Source organism: Cucurbita moschata, unplaced genomic scaffold (assembly GCF_002738365.1).
Source record: "Cucurbita moschata cultivar Rifu unplaced genomic scaffold, Cmos_1.0 Cmo_Scf00024, whole genome shotgun sequence".
In the NCBI taxonomy this organism is placed as follows: Eukaryota; Viridiplantae; Streptophyta; class Magnoliopsida; order Cucurbitales; family Cucurbitaceae; genus Cucurbita; species Cucurbita moschata.
In genome coordinates, this window is record NW_019268540.1 from 1063509 (window position 1) to 1084005 (window position 20497).

General features: G+C 36.9%; 3 protein-coding genes across 6 annotated transcripts in view; 2 read left to right on the top strand and 1 right to left on the bottom strand.

Annotated features, from left to right (window-relative positions):
* LOC111460825 (calmodulin-binding transcription activator 4) overlaps window positions 1-8562 on the top strand; it is a 14124-nt gene extending 5562 nt beyond the window's left edge. The window contains exons 4-13 of the mRNA XM_023104143.1: window positions 741-829; window positions 1670-1715; window positions 2702-3122; window positions 3624-3772; window positions 3873-3951; window positions 4055-4263; window positions 5740-6398; window positions 6958-7537; window positions 7671-7964; window positions 8230-8562. Coding sequence (XP_022959911.1) covers window positions 741-829; window positions 1670-1715; window positions 2702-3122; window positions 3624-3772; window positions 3873-3951; window positions 4055-4263; window positions 5740-6398; window positions 6958-7537; window positions 7671-7964; window positions 8230-8256 — 2553 coding nt within the window. The 3' untranslated portion in view covers window positions 8257-8562. The remainder of the gene's footprint in view (window positions 1-740; window positions 830-1669; window positions 1716-2701; window positions 3123-3623; window positions 3773-3872; window positions 3952-4054; window positions 4264-5739; window positions 6399-6957; window positions 7538-7670; window positions 7965-8229) is intronic.
* Window positions 1-10361, top strand: part of LOC111460826 — a 13962-nt gene extending 3601 nt beyond the window's left edge. For all 3 annotated transcript variants that reach the window (XM_023104144.1, XM_023104146.1, XM_023104145.1), the window contains 2 exons: window positions 9193-9354; window positions 9728-10361. In XM_023104144.1, the coding sequence (XP_022959912.1) occupies window positions 9205-9354; window positions 9728-10141 (564 nt within the window). In that variant the 5' untranslated portion in view covers window positions 9193-9204 and the 3' untranslated portion in view covers window positions 10142-10361. The remainder of the gene's footprint in view (window positions 1-9192; window positions 9355-9727) is intronic.
* A 768-nt stretch (window positions 10362-11129) lies between these two features.
* Window positions 11130-16157, bottom strand: LOC111460786 (histidine kinase 3-like). 2 transcript variants are annotated; one of them, XM_023104079.1, is made up of 12 exons: window positions 15780-16157; window positions 15242-15523; window positions 14877-15046; window positions 14576-14788; window positions 14321-14507; window positions 14180-14231; window positions 13864-14093; window positions 13518-13616; window positions 12346-13448; window positions 11904-12252; window positions 11400-11802; window positions 11130-11315 (listed from the first exon to the last, which is right to left on the bottom strand). In XM_023104079.1, exons 1-10 carry the CDS (start codon window positions 16155-16157, stop codon window positions 11988-11990), a joined length of 2979 nt encoding a protein of 992 aa, XP_022959847.1. In that variant the 3' UTR covers window positions 11130-11315; window positions 11400-11802; window positions 11904-11987. The 2 variants fall into 2 exon arrangements, with proteins under 2 accessions (XP_022959847.1, XP_022959846.1); XM_023104078.1 differs by having other exon boundaries at window positions 11396-11802.
* Between the last annotated feature and the right edge of the window lie 4340 nt (window positions 16158-20497).

The window sequence follows — 20497 nt, forward strand, 5'->3', positions numbered from 1 at the left end:
GGGGGGGGGGGGGGGGGGGTGATCTCTTTTTGTAGGGGTCTTCTTGGGTAGTAGGGGATGATCCATAGCAGATGAGAGTGGTCTTTGCCTGTCTAGGGCTTTGTGGTATGGCCATAGTCTCTGTGACTTGTAAATCTAGTGTTGAGTCATACTATACTTGAGAAACCCCTTTCGGTAATGTTTCTTGGCAGTTTGACCAGGGATATGGTCCAAGAATGCCTCCTGAATTATCTGTAATAACCTTGGTATCCTCTGTGGTACAGATTCCTTTCTGTGCTTGTTCGGTGCCATAGAAACTAGTCATAACGTCGACAATTCTCCATTGAATTAAGGGTCTAGCTTTGCAATCATAGAAATAAATAGAGTGGAGGAAATGATTGGCAGGAATTTTCGTTTGCATGAAACATATTATGGTAGCAGTAGTTTTTAACTCCAGGACTATTGTAACACTACAATGGTAATACTCAAGTGCTAGAAAATGAACTGTAAAATGTAATTTCAAGCTGTGAGTTGTAGTATGAGGAAAATTTTATGAGCCTTGTATTTGGTTAATTCAATTTCAATATTAATGGCTTTAGTGCTCTAAGCAACTTATTCAGTGGCGTACGTGTTAAAAATTTTCCTTCTATGCATCTTGAGTGCTATAATGCCCACTGATCGGTCTGCATTAGCTCTTCTGAGATCAACTAATTTTCTTACTGATTGTTCTAGTGTGGATTATTCTTTGTCTGCATGGTTAGGTTGGAAATGCTGAAGCGTTAAATTGCTATTATGCACATGGAGAGCACAATCCCAATTTCCAGAGACGTAGCTATTGGATGTTGGATCCGTGAGTTTTCCTTTTCCATTATAGAGTGCACAGTCATGTTATCATGTTTTAGAGCCTACTTTCTCCCTCCCAACTTAACCATCTGCCAATTTATCCTGTAAAGCCTAAACACTTCAATTCTATTAATTTGTGTGTGTTCTACATATGCTATATATGCTATATTCTTCCACGTACAATTGGTTGGACACTCAAACCATGGTTTTTATATTTCAATTTCAATTTTTATTTATTTATTTTTATTTTTTGAAATAGCACATGAACATAGCCAGAATTTATACAAGAGTAATAAATTTTGAACAGAAAATTCCCCTTACTTTGTTTTTTAACGTATATTTGTGATCTATTAACACAGTTGGGTTTTTATTTTCTTATAGTATATTGAATAACAGTTTGGTTTTGAATTTTCTTTCCAAATATTTATTACTCTTGATGCATTTGTGATCTATTAATATATATTTTTTAAAATGCATCATGTTAAACCTATTGTGAATCTGTGATTCCAGTTGTTGTAATTATGGACAACAGCTATGAGCATAATTTCTCATGCATTGAACCAATTTTAGAGCCCCAATTTTTAAAGAAGATTTCCGCAAGGAGTGCTCAAATGGTATAGGAAAACCAAAAGAGGAGGGGAAACAGGAAATGACCAGAAAAAGAAAGAATAAAGGGGGTAACACCCAACAAATAGAAAAGAACTAACTGGCGAAGATGTGGGCTAAGTGGTCAACAATTGACCACCAACACTGATTATGTTATTTAATATTTAGAGCATATTTAGAGCAAGTGTATGTAAAGTTTGTTATTAGAAATTTATGTGCTTATGTTTAATTTTCTTGGCAGGTCATTTGACCACATTGTTCTGGTACACTATAGAGATATTAATGAGGTGAGTTACTACATGCACTGAATAGATAAAGCAAGAGTGAGCTAGTATTGTCACTATTCTTTTATTTATAAATACCGAATTTATCAATATCATTCTGTTTTTCAGCTTGTATCTATGTTTTCATTTCTTCTTTCAAGGTTGGAATGGTTATCTTATGTGATTAATTGATAAAAAAAATTAATTATCCTGTTACTTGTCTTATACATGCTTATGAATGTCTATTTTTTGCTTGTGATTTTACATGCTTCCAAGTTTTTTTGACATGACTTCTAATAAAAAAAATGAACTCCCCATGCTTCTTGCCCAGTAAAACCAACTTCTGTTAGGCGATGCTTAAGTGCCTTACATCTTTGAAGTAATGCTTAGGTGCATTTGACCACTTTGTTAGGCATTCTAAATGCATTTTTTTTTCTTTCCTGCCTTTATATAATCAGACTTTCATTAAGGGTGAAACTACAGAAGAGAAGGCCACATAGAAATAATGGTACTTAATACTATACATGATATAAATATATAGTTTGGGGGCGTTTTTGGAGTCAAATTAGTTTAAGAATTATTTTTCTATCAATACAGAGGGATCGTTGCCTTGTTAGCATTAGGTTCCCATGATGAGCCATCCCTTGAGCCTGGTATATGAATAGTCCGGCTAAGAATGTTAATTATGATGGTACTTTATTCGTGTGTGGGTGTGAACATTTTTTTTTTTTTGAGAAAATAGGAACCAGGTTTCATTATAGATTTTTGTGCTAGTTTTTTTTCAAGGATTTTTGTCGAACTCCAAAACCCATGAATACCATACAAGTTTATGCCAGCAATTCTGTGTTTGTAATATCATTATATATTCAGCTAGAGATCTTATTCTATTTTTAGGGATGACAGATATGTTGGTTCCACCAAGTCTGTATTTGTATTATATGACATTTAAGCACATATTTATTCTGTTTTGAGTAAATTTGTTCAACATTCACGTGAGATTTCTGTTGCAGGGAAGGCCTGGGACGGAAAGTGTTCCACAATTATCTCCAGCATCGGCTTCTACTTTTGGTTCCCATTCATCTCAAAGTTTTGCTTTGGAACATCGACAGAGTTCATTGAGCCCAGGGTCTGTAGAAGTTAGTTCTGACACTGGAAACCGTACTGTTGGGTCAAATGGTGCGGATGGGCAGCATGAAATATCAGAATTAAAAAACGAATGTGAGGTTTCTCAAGCTTTGAGAAGGATAGAGGAGCAATTAAGTTTGAACGAAGACAGCTTGAAAGACATTGATCCATTTTATGGTCACGAGGAAGGTTCAAATTCTAACCTTATAGACTACTATGAGATGTCCAATGACGATCAGTTTTCAGTGCTTCAGCATTCAGAAAATGCTATCCGTGATAATAATTATACATCGTTTGAAATCCAAGGTAATTTTAACACAATGCTGCTGTTTCGGGATATTTTTTTGTAAGCATTATCATTATATGGAGAATTGTGGAGAACTTAAATATGATCTAATTGCTTGTTGGAATCCCTTAGATTCAGGCTCTTAATTCTACTTTCCATGCAGAGGTTTCTTTCTTGTGTTGCTATATTTTACAGATGGAACAAAATGATTTTTGGCTACTATTTTATGGGGGTCCAAAGCAAAGTTGATGCTTAACACCTCACCACCACCCCCCGAAGACACGCACACATTCTTTTACTTAATAGAATGTTCCTTTTGCCCATTCCACCCATGTTTTTTTCCTTCTTCCTGTAACAGTCTTTAAATTTGCTAGTATTACTTGATTGGGATGTTTTTTTTACCAATTGAAAATAAGTAGAAATACGTCTACTTTCACATTCTTCCTGCATGTTTTCCTTTATTATTTGTGGAGATAATATTAAATTGTACAAAATTGTCTGATGACGCCCCTTTGTAATAGATGCCAATGAAAAACATTCCGATTATGCTATGGCACACGAGATTATGTTTGATAGTGAAGGAACTCAACCATGGGGTTATGCACTTGGTTCACGTAAGACAGTTGATCTTGAATCTCAAGATAGACAGTCTCTCCTATGGAATGAAAATGTATGTTCACCAGCTGCAGTTTAGACATTCAATTTTTTCATTTCTAATTCATTTCTTTGGGGAATTATCCTTTTAATTATTAACATTTGATTAACAACAGGAAAAATCATCATCGTCTTTGAGTAAAAGTACAACTGTGGACAATGAACATTACAACTTGGTGCACAGAAGAGGAAAAAGTACTGTAACAAAATATTTGTTCTATCTATTCTATTTACCATCAGTAAATTTAAAGAAAATGGTTTCTATTGTTAACTTGAGTTATGATTATCACGTTACCAGCTTCTGCTTTGCTTGGAAGCTGCACATCTTCAGAATATACTTCACCACTAGACAATCATGATGTTAATTCCAGCTACCATATACCATTTCTTACAGAAGACCAAGGAAATTCTTTTGAAGTTGATACCAGTTTCATTGTTCCACAAGTGCAGAAATTTATAATCCGCCAAATTGTTCCTGAGCAGGGTTATGCCACTGAGAATACCAAGGTACTTGTAATTTTTTGTATTTCTGTGCTGTGATGATCAACAGAGTTTGTTATGCTTGATGGCTGCCTTGATAGTCTTGTGATTTTTTAGCTTTTTATACTGCTTTCTCAAATATATTAGTGAGGTTGAGGCAATGTATGCATTTGATCTGTACTGTCTATCTTGATAAACGTTTGAATCTTAGAATTTCCTGTGGTATTTTGCATTTTACTCTTAATAATTGCAAAATATTTTCTCCTCTTACCCTTTCCTTTTCAGCTACAATTTCTACCTTGAGCTGATGTCATATTTTCTGTTGGCATCTTTGTTGACCTGATATGGACGTAAATGGGGAAGTTCCGTATTTCAGAATAGTGAAGGTGGCTTTGTAATTGGAAATGCAGTGACTATTTATCCACATACACACACATATGTACATATGGACGTATATTGGCAGAATTGCTGTGATTATATTCTTTTAAGGGAAAGAAATAAAAAAATCTCCGGACTTTCTGGAGGTTCGATTCTTCTCTTCCCTATCATCTAACTGATTGACTTTCCTCCTCATGTCACAGTTTTATGCCTATCCTTAAAAGTCTCACCAAAGGATTCCACGCCCTTTACAAAAGTTCCCTCGCCTATCTACAACATCACTCAGGACACCCCAGATGGCATTCTCCAGCCTCTTTAACAAAGTCTTCTTCTGGCCCACGTAAAATGAATATATTATAAACATAAGGACTGCAGTGGACTAATTGAAACATTTTACACATTAGGGGCTGCAGTGGAGAAATATCCTAACATAAGGAACTAAAACATATATATAGTAGTGTAAGATGATACAGGAAGAAATCTTTTTCTTCAAGATAAGATACAAATACAAGTAGGACTAGTATTTATACTATTTCTTTAGGCGGCTATTGTGCAACTAATTACTAACTTCCGAACAACCAAATCATCCTGCAGCGGCTAGTTTACAAAAAAAAAAAAAAAAAAAAAAAAAAAAACCTTTTACCTCCAATTATTAGTTGAAACTAACAAACCTATAACATACAAAACAGTAGCCTACACGATTTAGCCTATAAATGCTATATGTTCAATGTACTCATTTTCAGTATTGTTTCCAACAGCTAGACTATTGCCTTGTACTCTAACTACGTATGACTTCAATTAATTAATTAGTTATGAAATATGCAAGGTAATTAATTGTAGGGACCTCAAAGATAGTATTTCTGACCTAATTTGATCAATGGTTAACCGAAAATTAAACTATTTTAACCAGGTTTCTTTATGTTTGATGAGTTCGTAAATATAGAATACTAGCATTACATCCAGAACTGTTGCAATTGCTTGGTTTCTGAACAATGATATAGGCTCTCGTAAGGGTAGTAAAAGGAAGTGTTACAATTTTTGCTCTATTTTGATTCTGATCAGTTGCAGCCTGTGTTATTCTCATTGATAGTTCAAATATTTAAGTCATAAATTCTCTCTATCCAGGTCATCATTATTGGATCTTTTCTTTGTGATCCTTCTGAATCTCCTTGGGCTTGTATGTTCGGAGATATTGAAGTTCCTCTTCAGATTGTTCAGAATGGGACTCTTTATTGCGAAGCACCTCCACACCTTCCTGGGAAAGTTTCTTTCTGCATTACATCTGGCAATCGGGAACCCTGCAGTGAATTCAGAGAGTTTGAATATAAGATGAATGTTTGCAGTCATTGCTACTCACATTCTAGTGGAGCTACGAAGAGTCCAGAGGAGCTGTTGTTACTTGTCAGGCTTGTCCAATTACTGCTCTCTGACTCTAACACGGTAAATTCTGAAGTAAGGAGCAATTATGTGAAAGCTGGTGATGATCAGTGGAGTTCTTTGATAGAGGGTCTTCTAGTTGGTAGTGAAACTCCTTCTGATACCGTTGATTGGCTTCTTCAAGAGTTGCTAAAAGACAAGTTGCATCTCTGGCTTGCTTCCCAACCGAAAGATAGACATGATCCGGCAGGCTGTTCCTTGTCCAAGAAAGAACAGGGTATTATACACATGATTGCTGGCTTGGGCTATGTGTGGGCATTAAACCCAATTCTCAGTTGTGGTGTGAATATAAACTTCCGTGACATTAATGGATGGACTGCTCTACACTGGGCCGCACGATTTGGAAGGTTCAACTTTTTTAGTGTTTATTTTTACTTTTATGATTTCAGAGCTTATATATTAACAGAACTGCCCTCAGAAAGTACACTATTCTAGAGCCTATGGCTCAAAGAGAAGATGGAAGGGCAATATGCTGTTTTCTGATTTCTCTTCATCTAGTGAGAAGGACTTGATTTTTAAGGAAAAACTTGGCCAACAATGTTTGATTTATTTTCTGGTGTGGAACCTAATCATTCATGACATTTTGGATATCTGATAAGTAGTTGGATACACTTGCATACAAAAACTTGAATGAAAATCAGAGATTTTCCTTTTCCATACAGTTTATTCACCATTCTGGGCATTCCATGTAACCTGAACTAGTAATGAACAAATTAAGAAACAACTGTTTTTGCTACCCTTAGGAAACATACTTTATTTGCTTCATCTTTCTCAAGATGGACATGAGTCGGTGGTATCCTTCAACATATATGAGTTTTATCCTAGTATTTGTGTGATGACTTCTTTTATTTTTTGAAAATTTTTATTTTATTTTTATTTATTACTATTATTTTGCTTTTAAATCAGGGAAAAAATGGTTGCTTCACTAATAGCCTCAGGAGCATCAGCTGGCTCTGTGACTGATCCTAGTGCACAAGATCCAGATGGTAAAACTGCAGCGTCTATTGCGGACATCCATGGACACAAGGGACTTGCTGGTTATTTATCAGAGGTTGCACTTACTACTCATCTTTCATCCCTCACATTTGAAGAAGGTGAACTTTCCAAGGGCTCTGTTGAGGTAGAAGCAGAAATGACTGTAAATAGCATTTCAGAGGGGAACCACACTTCTACTGAGGACTATACCCCTCTAAGCGATACGTTAGCTGCAGTAAGGAACGCTGCACAGGCAGCAGCACGTATTCAATCTGCTTTCCGTGCACATTCTTTCAGAAAGAGACAGCAGAAAGAGGCAGTTTTTGCTGCTTGCATAGATGAGTATGGAATTGATCCAAATGACATACAGGGGCTCTTAGCAATGTCAAAGTTAAAGTTTTCTAATCGACGTGATTGCAACGCTGCTGCATTATCTATACAAAAAAAGTATAGAGGTTGGAAAGGTCGTCAAGAGTTCTTATCGATTCGTCAAAAAGTTGTGAAGATACAGGTACTATATGATCTCCATGAACATGCATGATTTACACACAGTTACTAAACACGCTAATCTAAAGCTTCAGATGTTGACGCTGTTCCATTTTATTATTTAAAACCTTATTGCTGTCATTTTCCATTGTTAACAGGCACATGTGAGGGGGTATCAAGTTAGAAAGCATTACAAAATAATTTGTTGGGCTGTTGGAATTCTTGATAAAGTTGTATTGCGTTGGAGAAGGAAAGGAGTCGGTTTGAGAGGTTTTCGTAGCGATATAGAGTCCATTGATGAAAATGAAGATGACGATATTATAAAGGTATTTCGCAAAGAAAAAGTGGAAGTTACTATCGATGAGGCTGTTTCACGAGTGCGATCGATGGTTAACTCTCTGGATGCTCGTCAGCAATATCATCGTACGCTTAAAGGATTTCGAGAAGCTAAGGTGAGCCATACTTTTTAATGGTAATTATGAATGTCAATAATGTCTTATTGCTTAAGCACCTATACTTGATTCTGATTCGATAAGCATGACTCCGTTTTAGCTTGATCTTGCATCATATACACATCCTCAATACGAGTTTATCATTTACATTTTCACGACTTCGTGAATTAAGTGTAGATCAAGCCTTATATTGACCTTCTTATGGAGCTGAATTCGTGGTGCTACGGTTTTCTTTGATGACATCTTACATCCCTAACTTTTACAGGCTGAGCTTAATGGTGCCGATCGTTAATCCACAGGATCGACTTCTCTCGTCGACATTTCTGGGACTGAAGATTGTAATCAATATCCTAAGTATGTGTAGGAGCAACTTGGTAATCCTGATTAACCTAACATTCACGGATTTTATCTTTCTTTTTGCAAGTTACCTTTCTAGTTAACCATCATATGTACAGTATCCCTAGTGGTTATAATTTGGTAAGCACAGATGTTTAGTCATATATTGTCTCTGTAAATGATTTGTATTACTGCTGTAAATGGTTTGGGATGGGAGTATGTTAGGAGATTTATGCTATTAAATTAATCCCTTTTTCATTTATTTACTTTTACGTTTCGGTAGGGATTTGAACTCTCGAACAAATTTTATACCAACCTGACGTTGTTAGTTGGTTATCCATATGGAATTTTCACCTCTAAAATTGTTGCATTGTAAAAATTCAAGGACAATGTAGGAATGGAAGCATTAATTACATGTATTTTTCATCTTTATGTAACTAGTTATTACTAAAATGAGTATAATTCGACTCTAAGTTAATAATTCGACTCTAAGTTAATAGCTTAAATATTTGAATATTTTTATTTTATTTTAATAAAAAATGATACTAAAATACCATTTTGGTTCATATTCATTGGATAAAATTGGAATAAATTGTAAAATTTGTTTATATTACTAATTTTGAATTAATTTTTATCTAAACGGGTTAAATAATAATAGTAATATAAAGGAATGTTAATTTTAGGTTTTATTAAAAATTAAAATTTGGATGTAGAAGAATTAATTGAATCCAAAATTACATGAACCAAAATTATACGGAAGACAGACCACTCATTACATGCCACGTGCATGTTCATGCTACCTGTCATTCTCACAGTCGAGGTTAGCCATGACGGAACCGATACTACAAGAGCGCGATAGAAAATCCCTCACCTCTTCCATAGAAATTTCTAGTGGAACAGTCCGATGGAAAAAGAGCAACGCCTCGAGCTGATCAAACTCGCCATTGAGAGGCTGCTTGATGAGAACAAGAACAAGCAATCCTCTGATCGAAGCTACATCCACGATTGCGATGAAACCGGGGACCGTACTCTTCTCCACGATTTGCTCTCTCAGGTACGCAAGATTTACGGTTTTGATTTCCGAAACACAAACTTCGAAATTCTTATCGCTACGCCTTTTGTAATTTATTCTTCGAAATCGATGTTTGATTGAGGTTTTTGAGTTGTTGCTTCGTATTTCTTTGATTTCTTCTTCGTATGTTTCGATTGTGAGTTTCTGGAATTTCTTTCATTACGCACTGTTAGGAAATCTCAATTTATGGAGGAAAATTGAATTCGAATCTGGAGTGTTGTTGTTAAATCATTTGAAATCCACCTAGATTTGGCCTTCTGAACTTGCTCATGATCATATCACCCTTCCAAATCCTGTCTCTGCTTCTTTGGATAGTAAATTTGAAAACCAAATTCATTTTCCTCAACACCAACAGATTGAATCGCTGAAAGAAGGAACAAAAGAAGGAACGGAATCAGAGGAGTTGGCTTCTGCATTAGATAATTTGAAATCGAAAGCTAAGAACTCTGATGATGATGATGATGATGATTTTAGTAGAGAAGACATTGTTAAGGAACTGAAGAAGGTGAAAAGGCAAAACGTTTTAACTCAGTGTCTTGTCTCAGTGATGATAGTGGTGACTGTTGTTTGGCAGCTTTCTGAGGTCTCCATTATGTTGAATGTAAAAGATCAAATCAGCCATCCCTTTAGATTCCTGGGCAGTTTGATCTCAGGAGCGCTCAAACGCCCAAAAACCATTGTTGAGAATTCACCAAAACAAGAACATGATGAAGCTTCTATGCTTCCCACTCTCCAAATCCCAGAACTTCCTCATATGGGTTTGCAATAATTTTGGATTTGATGATGGAAAACATTGGTTGTTCTTGAGCTACAAAGGGAGATGGGGGTTAGACAACAATTTTTCAAACGGTGCTGATGAAGAAACATGGAGAGATTTGCTTGGAGGAATCCCCAGATTATGTAATTATTATATTTGTTTGGTTTTATGGAAAATTTGCTTTGTAATTTAGGGGTCAGAGATTATCTTTTGAGAAAAAAAAAAATCAAAATTAAAGTGAAAGAACCATTTTTTCTCCTCCTCTTGAGAAAATGATTGCTTATAGTTTTGAGGTCTTTTCCCTTTTATCTGAAAAAAAAAAAGTAGCTTTTGAAGTTATATTTTATTTTATGATATATAAGTATTTAGAATTTAGTTTTCATAATTTGTTAAAAATAGCTTTTACATTATAAACTATTATGAGAATTTTATTAAACTATTAACAACTATGTATAAAATTTATGTTATATATAATTATCAAAAGTTTAGATACTCCAAATAACAAAGCATTTCTTTGGAGTATCATAGTTTGATGGCTTGGTTAAAAACTACACGGACATTCATTTAAAACGGACAAATCAAGAATATTCACGCATATCCGTCACAATCGTATTCTTTTGGGCAGCGAATTTTGCTATTGTACGGCAGACACTCCCAACACCAAGTGAATCGAGTCAATTTGTATTTGTGTCACCTACAATCAAGCAATATATGCCCAAGTCTCTAGCCCTGTTTGAGATGAAGGTTTTAAAAAACGGGAGTAAAGAGATTTTTGAAAACGAGCTTGAAAGTAATAATAAGAGAAGATTTAAAAGGAATGTTATATAGCAAGTAAAAAGCAACACAACGGCCGAAATAACATAACACAACGGCCGAAATAACATAACTTTCGGATAAGGAGAAGAATGATCAAACCATATTGAGATATTGAAAGGAATGGTAAAAATTTTATACACGACACAGGCCTGAAGAAGCAGGAACTGTGAGAGAGAATTATACATGATCAATTTTTTCAAATCTTATTAAGGTTTTGGCCGATTTTCACTTGAACCAAACATGAGAATCAAACATGTTCTTAATATACAAACCGCTTCCCTTCCAGTCGCCACACAACATTCTTCCATCTAAATTCATATCTACACTGCCTTTCAGGGCCCTCTCATGATCTGCAACTTGTAAATCATCACTGCAAACCAAGATTTCAATCACTCTCACATCAGAATTCCCTATTGAATTCTGCTACCAAATGAATCTCGAGTTACTTACCAACCTCAGTGACCGATATGGTAACTTGTACTGAACAATCGTTTTCGTTCTTGGTTTGGTTCGGGCTCTTCTCGATCTTATTCGTAGTTAGGAAGGGGGAAGGAGTCTAAATCAATGGACGTTGCACATGACACACGATCAATTCAACTCAAGCTCCGGCGCTGATAGAAGTAGCACTCTCCTAGTAGCGAAGGAAAAGGGCAGGGTTTTTTTCGTTGTAATAGTGGGCGGGTCGATCTATGCCGGCCGTCAAAATCAAATTCAGGTCGTAGCAGAGGGACATAGAAAAACGACTTGTCCGGAGATGAAAACTCCATCAACCTTATGTCTGTCTACTATTTACACTATACAACAAAACTTAGGCTTGCCTGGCATCATCATATTAAGCGTAAGTCTATCATCTTCGACTGCAAAAGACAGAATATGATGGAAGCTTTTCACCATTAGTATCAGAATATATTGCCTACATTGTGAACTGGATCCTATGTCTTTCAAGTAAAATACTTACTTGGAGGTAATGTACACCCTTATGCTGTACGGCCTGACCGAGCGGGCCAGTGTCGTCTACAGACCCGGAGTATATGATTTCTGTCTATAAAGTTCCATTTGAGGTACTGTGGAAAAACTGAGAAACCTCTCGGTAAAGTCGATCGATTTCAAATGGCTTCGTAACGTATCCATCCATCCCACACCGAAGACATTTCTCATGTGTCGCCTGGATTACGTCTGCAGTCATGGCGAAGATGGGTACGTGCCAATTACATTTATTTTCGTATGCTTCTTTTGATTGTTCTCCAACTTCGATACTGTCGTTGATACGACATTCGATTTCCCGAATTCTTCGTGTAGCTTCAAAGCTGTGAGGCAGAACAAGCACTGAAGTGATCAGCTCATTATTGCTACAAAATGTTTAGAAAGAACAAGGAAAAGTAAGTAAGTATATGACATACCCATCCATTTCTGGCATCTGAATATCCATGAAACAAGCATCGAATCGATGGGGTGGCGTAAGCAATCGGATGGCATCTATTCCACTGTTTTTGCATACGACATCAGCTCCATACCGTTTTAGAGCACCAGCAGCAACGATACGGTTAACCTTATTGTCATCTATGATAAGAATTTTCCGACCGAGAAGTAGATGATGGAGAGAGTGTACAGGAAGCTCTCCGTTGCGATTAATTCCGACGCCCATGAACCGGTGTAGAGAGGCAGCGAGCATGCCTGCCCTCAAGGGCTTTAAGATGAGTATGGGAGTTAGTACATCAGAAATTATATCGCTGGAGTTAGTAAGAAGAAACAGTTTGGGAGGAACCCCATTTGAATTTCTCAAGTTGTGGATAAGAACATCTGATATGCTCATATCCTTATCCCAAAGATCTTGCTCAACAAAGATCATATTGATAGCTGAACCACCAATCATGGTGGTATGCACACATTGGTTCAAGTCAGGTAATAACTCGACGTTTATTCCAAGACGTTGAATATGATATCTCGATACTTTGGCTCGAATCGGTCGATGGTCCACGACTAATGCCCTCATGCCCTTAAATGCCGAGGACGCTGAGATGGAAGTGTTCTTAATTTGCTGGGATTTGTCATACTCACTTGGCTCGTTCGAGAAAACCGCAGTAAATGTGAAGGTCGAGCCAATCGTAGGTACACTTGCAAAACCAATCTCCCCCTTCATCAGACCAACCAAACATTTGCTAATACTCAGCCCGATACCCGTTCCTCCGTGCGTTCTAGATGTCGACGGTCGAACCTGCATGAAGGGAGTGAAAACATGTGATTGCGCTTCTAGGGGAATGCCAACGCCTGTATCTTCCACGGATACCATGAGGTTAATATGGTCTGGTGACAATGGCGGGAAATGACAAGCCGTCGGTCCGTCTTGACTCAATGTTTGAAATCCAGCCCAGCTGAGACGCCTATTGGCAACCGGATAGCCACTCAACGTGCTATTCGTTGATGACTCGATCTCGAGATCAATCGACTCAAGAACCTCCTCAACGACATTAACTGTGATAAATATATGTCCTTGCTCTGTGAACTGCCAAATCCAAACATCATGACTTAGCAGCTAAACAAGATGGACATGTAGAAAAAAAGCGTTACTTGCCTTGATCGAGTTCCCCACGAGATTCGTGATGATTTGCCTAAACCTTCCCGGATCACCGACAAGCATCTCGGGGACGCTGTCCGAGATGTAAACTGCGAGCTGTAATCCAGACGAACGGCCATGCCGATATAATGTGAGTAAAAAGAAAGGTAAAACAAGAAGAATGGATGATAAAAGTCCACATCGGCTAATTTAGGGAATGATCATGGGTTTATAATCAAAGAATAATCTCTCCATTGGTACGAGGCCTTTGGGGAAACCCAAAGCAATGCCACGAGAGCTTATGCTCAAAGTGGACAATATCATACCATTGTGGAGAGTCGTGTACGTTTAACAAAAATATTACCTCCAATCCTTTTTCTTGAGATTTCCCAGAAAAAAGTGACAAAATATCATCCAAAATTGCTTGCAGATTGAATGGAATGGCTTCAAGCTCAAGCTTTCCAGATTCAATCTTTGCTTGATCCAAAACCTCATTTACCAATGACACCAAAGCTTTTCCACTATCTTGTACACTTCTAACAAAATCTTGTTGGGTGAAATCCAAGCCTGTGTCCATAAGCAAATCCAACATCCCTGAAATATCGAAAGAAATCGGTATGATATTACTCGAACATAGTATAATTCGAAGAATTTCGTCGTAGAACGAACTAAAGTCTCACCTAGAACGCCGTTCATTGGGGATCTGATCTCATGAGACACGGTTGCAAGGAACTACAAAGGGTTGAAGAATTGTTGAGGCTCAATTCGTAGACGAATGTCGAGACAATGTCGAGACGAGACTAATCAAAGTGTCCACATACCTGAGATTTCGCAACATCAGCAGCTTCTGCCCGTTTCTTGAGTTCCATCATCTCGTGATAATCGTCCTCCACTTTCGTGATACGGTTCAAGGTTGCGTGAAATATATACCCCAAAAGCAATGCAATAATGAGTATGCCAATTGAAGTTGATATTGCTAACCATGGCCATGGTTGTTTTTGTTTGAATCTGTGTCACAAACTTAGAATTACCATTACTTGATTGAACTTGTTACGTCGAAATGGAGATGTAATTACCTGCATCGCATCTCGTGCTTCCTATCTGGATCACCAAAGTTAAGCGGGCTAACATGCTGCAACCCGTCTTCTGATACGTCTTTACCGTACATACTGATCGGGTGTGATTGGTTCGTAGTATCATAAACATTCACTAGGATGGTTTGGTTGCTTGCAAGCTGTTGAAGTAGCTTCTCCACGAGCGACTCGATATCAAAAACTCCCCCAAGATATCTGTTTGACAAATGTTTAGTTTAAGTTCCATTCGGATTTCGTTAAGAACTAGACGTATCGAGTTCGATCATCACAAAGAAAGACATACCCATCTGTAGCTTGAATCCTCTCGTTTGGAGTGGCATTCGAGGGAAGATCTCTCTTGTACACAGCAAACGTAAGTATGACTCCCAGGCGATTTGTTTTGATCAATTTGAATGGAGCTGTTAACACTCCCTTTCCCGATGCTCTAGCTCGTAAAACGTTCTTCCTGTCTTCCTGGTGATGCAAATAACTCGATATTAAATCTTATGCTCCAAACTTTTAAGTACAACATCGCATGTTCGAAGCTCGAAACTTTTAACAACATTCCGAAAATACTCACAGAAAGTATCAGATCCAACTAAAATACTCACAACATAACAGGAATCTCATTGACAAGACAAGGTTCCAAAACATAACAAAGTATCTAACCTTTCCCGACAGCATATCAAGAGAAACGACATGAGAAATCGTATCCTGTGCGAAGATAACGGGAGCATATTCGTCTTGGGTCGCCGATGGCTCCAGGTCTTCTGGAGCATAGTCATCTTCATGAACCGGACTTTGTTCAATTTTATCCATCCTTTTAATTGTCCACCCCTGCTGCTTCTCGAAACGCTCTCGTTCCGAATGGAGCACCCTTACCGCATACGCCACACCACTGGTAAGAGGCCTCTCGAACGCAGTTCGTTCCGTGTACCTCGCAAATGTCCTCTATATGTATCGAAGTTAGTGACTAATAGAGACTACTACTCCTAACGAATTGTGAGATCCCTAATAGAACAATATCTGCCAGCGGTGGACCTAGGACGTTACAAAAACACTTCGATTCCATGAAAAAGCACTTCAAACACAAAGCCAAGGTGTGTTCATAACATAGATAACTTCAAATTTCATACACAACCATACATGAACAAGAAAAACCAGTAGAAAAACAAGGATTATGATGAAAAACAACACAATTGAATACCTGATCTATAGCAGAAGGGTTCTTGGCATGATGGAAGGTGGAGATGAGTATGGACATTGCTTGGATATGGTTCATACTGACATTGAACTGATCTTGAAGCATCCTAGCCCGCTCATCACACATGCTTCCCAACCCCTCTTTCCTCTTCTCTGTAGCTTGAGAGCTCATGTAATGGAAGATCCACAAAGAACCAAACACAGAACAAAGAACCCAGGCCACCAAAACCCTTCTCCACCAAGTGTTTCTGGCCTTCTTGGATCCAATATACTGATAGTACTGGTGATGCATCTTGCAGCACTTTCCAATGAGCTTCTCCCAAAACTGGACCCATACCAAACCACCCTTGGCTTCCATGACTTCATTAATGAACCAGTTCATTGAAAATCAAGCTGAAACCATGAGCAACCTGAGATGGGTCTGGCCTCTTTGTTAAGATCAGCTACGGTTTTAGAGAGAGGAGAGATGGTTTGATATCCACCCAGCCCTGGATGAGTTGAAAACAAGAACGCTTCTGATACTCAAAAACAGAATTTGACCAAAACCCAGAACGTGAAATTGGTCGAAACAGAGCTCCCCAAAAGATTCCCCCAAACTTGGTTTAAGAAGTGGGATTTGAAGAACAAAACCCAGTTGTTAAAATAAGAACAAAAACACAACGACCATTGAGAAAGGCAAGGTGCAAAGATCTAAAGCTGCTGGCAGAGGAAGAACAAAGAACGAACTCATATGATGATGATGAAAGGAAATGATGATGCGGTAAAGAGTAGAAAAAAGGGCGCAGTCCCACTCATCAACCAAATTAATGCTTCTCTCTGTCTCTATCTCTTAACTTTGCTTCTTTCTCCATATCCTTCCTTATCCATTTCATCTATTCATACCACATCCCCCCACCATGCACATTTCTACACGCTAACTCCTCCTTCCAATGCTCTTCTTTTTTTAGGACAAAACTACCCTTCCTTCCCACTCTTATTTACTCAATAACCCTCTTTCTATCTCTTCCTCCGCCCCTTTTTCTCGCCCAACCCTGCTCCTCCTCAAGTTTTTAAAATGCGTTTCTAGTCTCCTGAAGCTTAAAAGGGTAATCCCAAAGAAGACAATATTTGCTAGCAATGGACTTGGGCTGTTACAAATGATATCAGAGTCAGTGAAGAGGCTGAGCTTGAAGGGGGTGGATACAAGGTGGTGTGTCAGCAATGAGGTTGAGCCTGAAGGGGGTAGACTCGAAGTAGTGTGCCAGTAAGGACGTTAAGCCCTTAAGGAGTGGATTGGGGGTCCCACGTCGATTGGAAAAGGGAACGAGTGTTCAACGAAGACGTTGGGCTCCAAAAGGGTGAATTGTGAAATCCCACTTCGAATAGGGAGGAGATTAGTCAATGCGTTTTAAAAACTTTGAAAGGAAAAACTTAAAAAACAATATTTGCTAGTAGTGGACGTGAGCAGTTACACTTACCATGACAAACCAGCTAGGCAACGAGTTTAACTTAAACAGTGATATCTTCCCAACCAATCTTAGTTTCTAAAAGGGTAAAGTTGTAATTTTGGAAAAAGTTAAAATTTTATATTTATTAATTGATCAAATCATATGAGTGGCAAAATGGTAATTAAAGTGAAAAGCGATGGGAAAATATAGCAAGGGGGCTTGTTCCCATTACCCACTCCTCTGTTTAATTTCCTTTTTCTTTTATTTTTTTTTCCTAAGAAAATTATTTAATTGTGGTGGTTCCGTGGGGCCCACCTGATGGGAGCTGTTCTGACAGAGACATCCCCACGTCAGCGCACCGGTTCTCACATCTCGAACCAATAATATCATCCTACGTGTCATAATCTGACACGTGGCATATTCCGAATGAACAAAGCATTAAATTATTTATTAATAAATTGGAAGGGAGAGCATCCCTGTCCCACGTGTACCGCCGACTTGGACAACCTTGTCGGCTCCGCTGTACACATTTTTGTTATAATATCTTTCTTTAATTGCGTAAGAAAGAAGTTGTTCCTTTACAAATATTCCATAATTCTCTCATTTATTTACCATAAAATATTAACCACATGATTTTACTGCCTTAATTTCTTACTATACCTCTACTAATCGAATATTATCCCTATTAACTTCTCTTTTACTTTATGTTTAGGTTAATTAACTTTTTTTAAAATTACTTTTCAAAGTAATAGATTTATTCCTTTATTTTATTGATTTAGCCCGACCGGGAATGGGTCGGCCACATAGAAAAAAAAAATAGATAGAATTAAAAAAAGAAAAAGAATGACTTTTCAAAATGTAACTTGATTCGTCGAACTTGGTGTGTATGGTGGAATCAAATTGATTTTGACCGGTTTATCTCTCCATCAAATCAAATTATCCCAATGTGTCGTTCTTGAGCTCGTGCTAAAGTTTCAATCAATTTTTGCCAAAGATTGTTCATACCGAGCTTAACCATAGACCCATCAAATAAGTGGAATATTCATTAAACCATCAAATGTAATCCTACAGACCAATACAAGTCTTTTCAATATGTTTTGTCAACACTCACCAGCATCTTAGGAAACTTTCTATAAGGTTGCCCACTCAAAAATTGCTCTAAGTAAAGCACGCTTGTGAGATCTCATATCAGTTGGAGATGGAGACAAAAGATTTCTTATAAGGGTGTGAAAACCTCTCCTTAACAGACACGATTTAAATTGTGAGATTGACGATGATACGTAACGAGCCAAAGCGGACAATATCTATTAGCGATAGGTCTGGGCTGTTACAAAAGGTATCAGAGCTAGACATCAAGCAACGTGCCAACGAAAATGCTAAGTCCTGAAGGGAGGGTGGATTATTAGATCTCACATCGGTTGGAGAGATAAACAATGTTCCTTGTAAGGGTGTAGAAATCTCTTCTTAGTAGACGCATTTTAAAACAATTAGGTTGACGACAACACGTAATAGATCAAAGCAAACAATATTTGCTAGTGGTGAGTTTGTGTTCTTACAATTGGTATCAAAGTCGGACACTAAGCTATATGCCAACGAGGATGCAAGGTCCCCAACGGGGGTGGATTGTGAGATCCCACATCGAGTAGAGATGAAAACGAAGCATTCCTTATAAGGTATGGAAACCTCTCCCTAGCAGACACGTTTTAAAACTATGAGATTGACGACAATACATAACAAGTTAAAGGGGACAATATCTAACAACAGTGGACTTGGGCTATTACAAATGGTATAAGAGCTAGACATCACGCAGTGTGGATGCTAAGAATTTTTTTATTTGAAAATAGGATATAATATTTTAAAATTTAGATTAAGTTAAGAATTTTATTTATTTATTTAGTTATTTATTAATTGTTATTAGGTGAGCAATGGTGGAGGTTAGGTGGAAAGTTATGCATTAAGTGTGTTTTTAGTTTCACCTCCATTGTAGACTTCAACCACACAAAAAATAATAATAATTATTATTATTTTATAACAAAGATGAATTTCCAAACAAGTCATTATTTAAAATAAAAAAGTTGACAAATAATCAAATATTTAATTAATTAAGAACTTGACATTGTGAAAAAAAAATAGAGCCAAAATTCCATAGCTTTTGAATATTTAAACCTAAACTAGAGCTTTTCCCCCTAAATATAATGATTATTTTTGTTTATTTATTTTTATAATTTTTATTTCGCCCGTGTATCAACCAATTTGAGCATAGCTCGAGTGGATAAAATATTAATTATTATTCATAAAATTGATGTATCAAATTCTTCATTTAATAAAATAAAATTTTCTCAGATCTTATAAATAATGGTTATCTTTTGGTAAATCAAAATTGATTAATTAATTAAATTATTTAAGCTACTTATCTCATTTTGTTATATATATATATATATATATATATATATATATATATATATATATATATAATTAAAATTAATAATTAGTATTGTTTAGTATAAAATATAGGAATTAAAATGAAAATTTTAAAAGTGTAAGGATTAATTAATAAATATATATATAAAAAAAAAGAGTTGTTGAGGTGGGAAAAGATTATGGAATAGCACTCACCAATTTGAATTTGACTTTTTTTGTTGGAATTTCCTTTTCTATTTATTAATCAAATTTTTATTACCCATTTCTTATTTTTCTTTTTTAATAATTGTTTTTAAAACAATTAAATATGTTGGCAAGCTACCAAACCCTATTTTTTAGAGCATAAATAAAATAATCATTTTATTATTTTTTTACGTAATTAAATATAATCAAACCATTTTGAATATTGCCACCCGTTTTGAGGTTAGTGTTCTTGTTGGCACACTGTCTCGTATTCATCCTACTTTAGGGTTCAGTCTACTAACTGATACATCGCTCTATGTCTGGCTTTAATACCATTTTTGTAATAGCTCAAGCCCACTGATAGAATATGTCCTGTTTGGGCTTTTAACTTTTAGCAATATTGAACTATCTTAATTGCGTTCTATTTGGGCTGATGCAAATTGGGCTTGTCCATGAAATGAGCATGTGACTGTGGGCCGGTCCCGTTTTGGGAATTTGGGCCGACATTTCATTTCTAGGCCCACGAATTACATATTTATATATTTATCCAAATTTTCTATTCTTTCGTGAAAAATAGTGTTACAAAAAACGTTACGTGGGCGTTGCCCAAACATCCAATAAGAAATAGCCACGTATATCATAAAACGTGGCGGCGCCCAATAAGCGTCTGGCGGTGACGCAAAATTCGGGA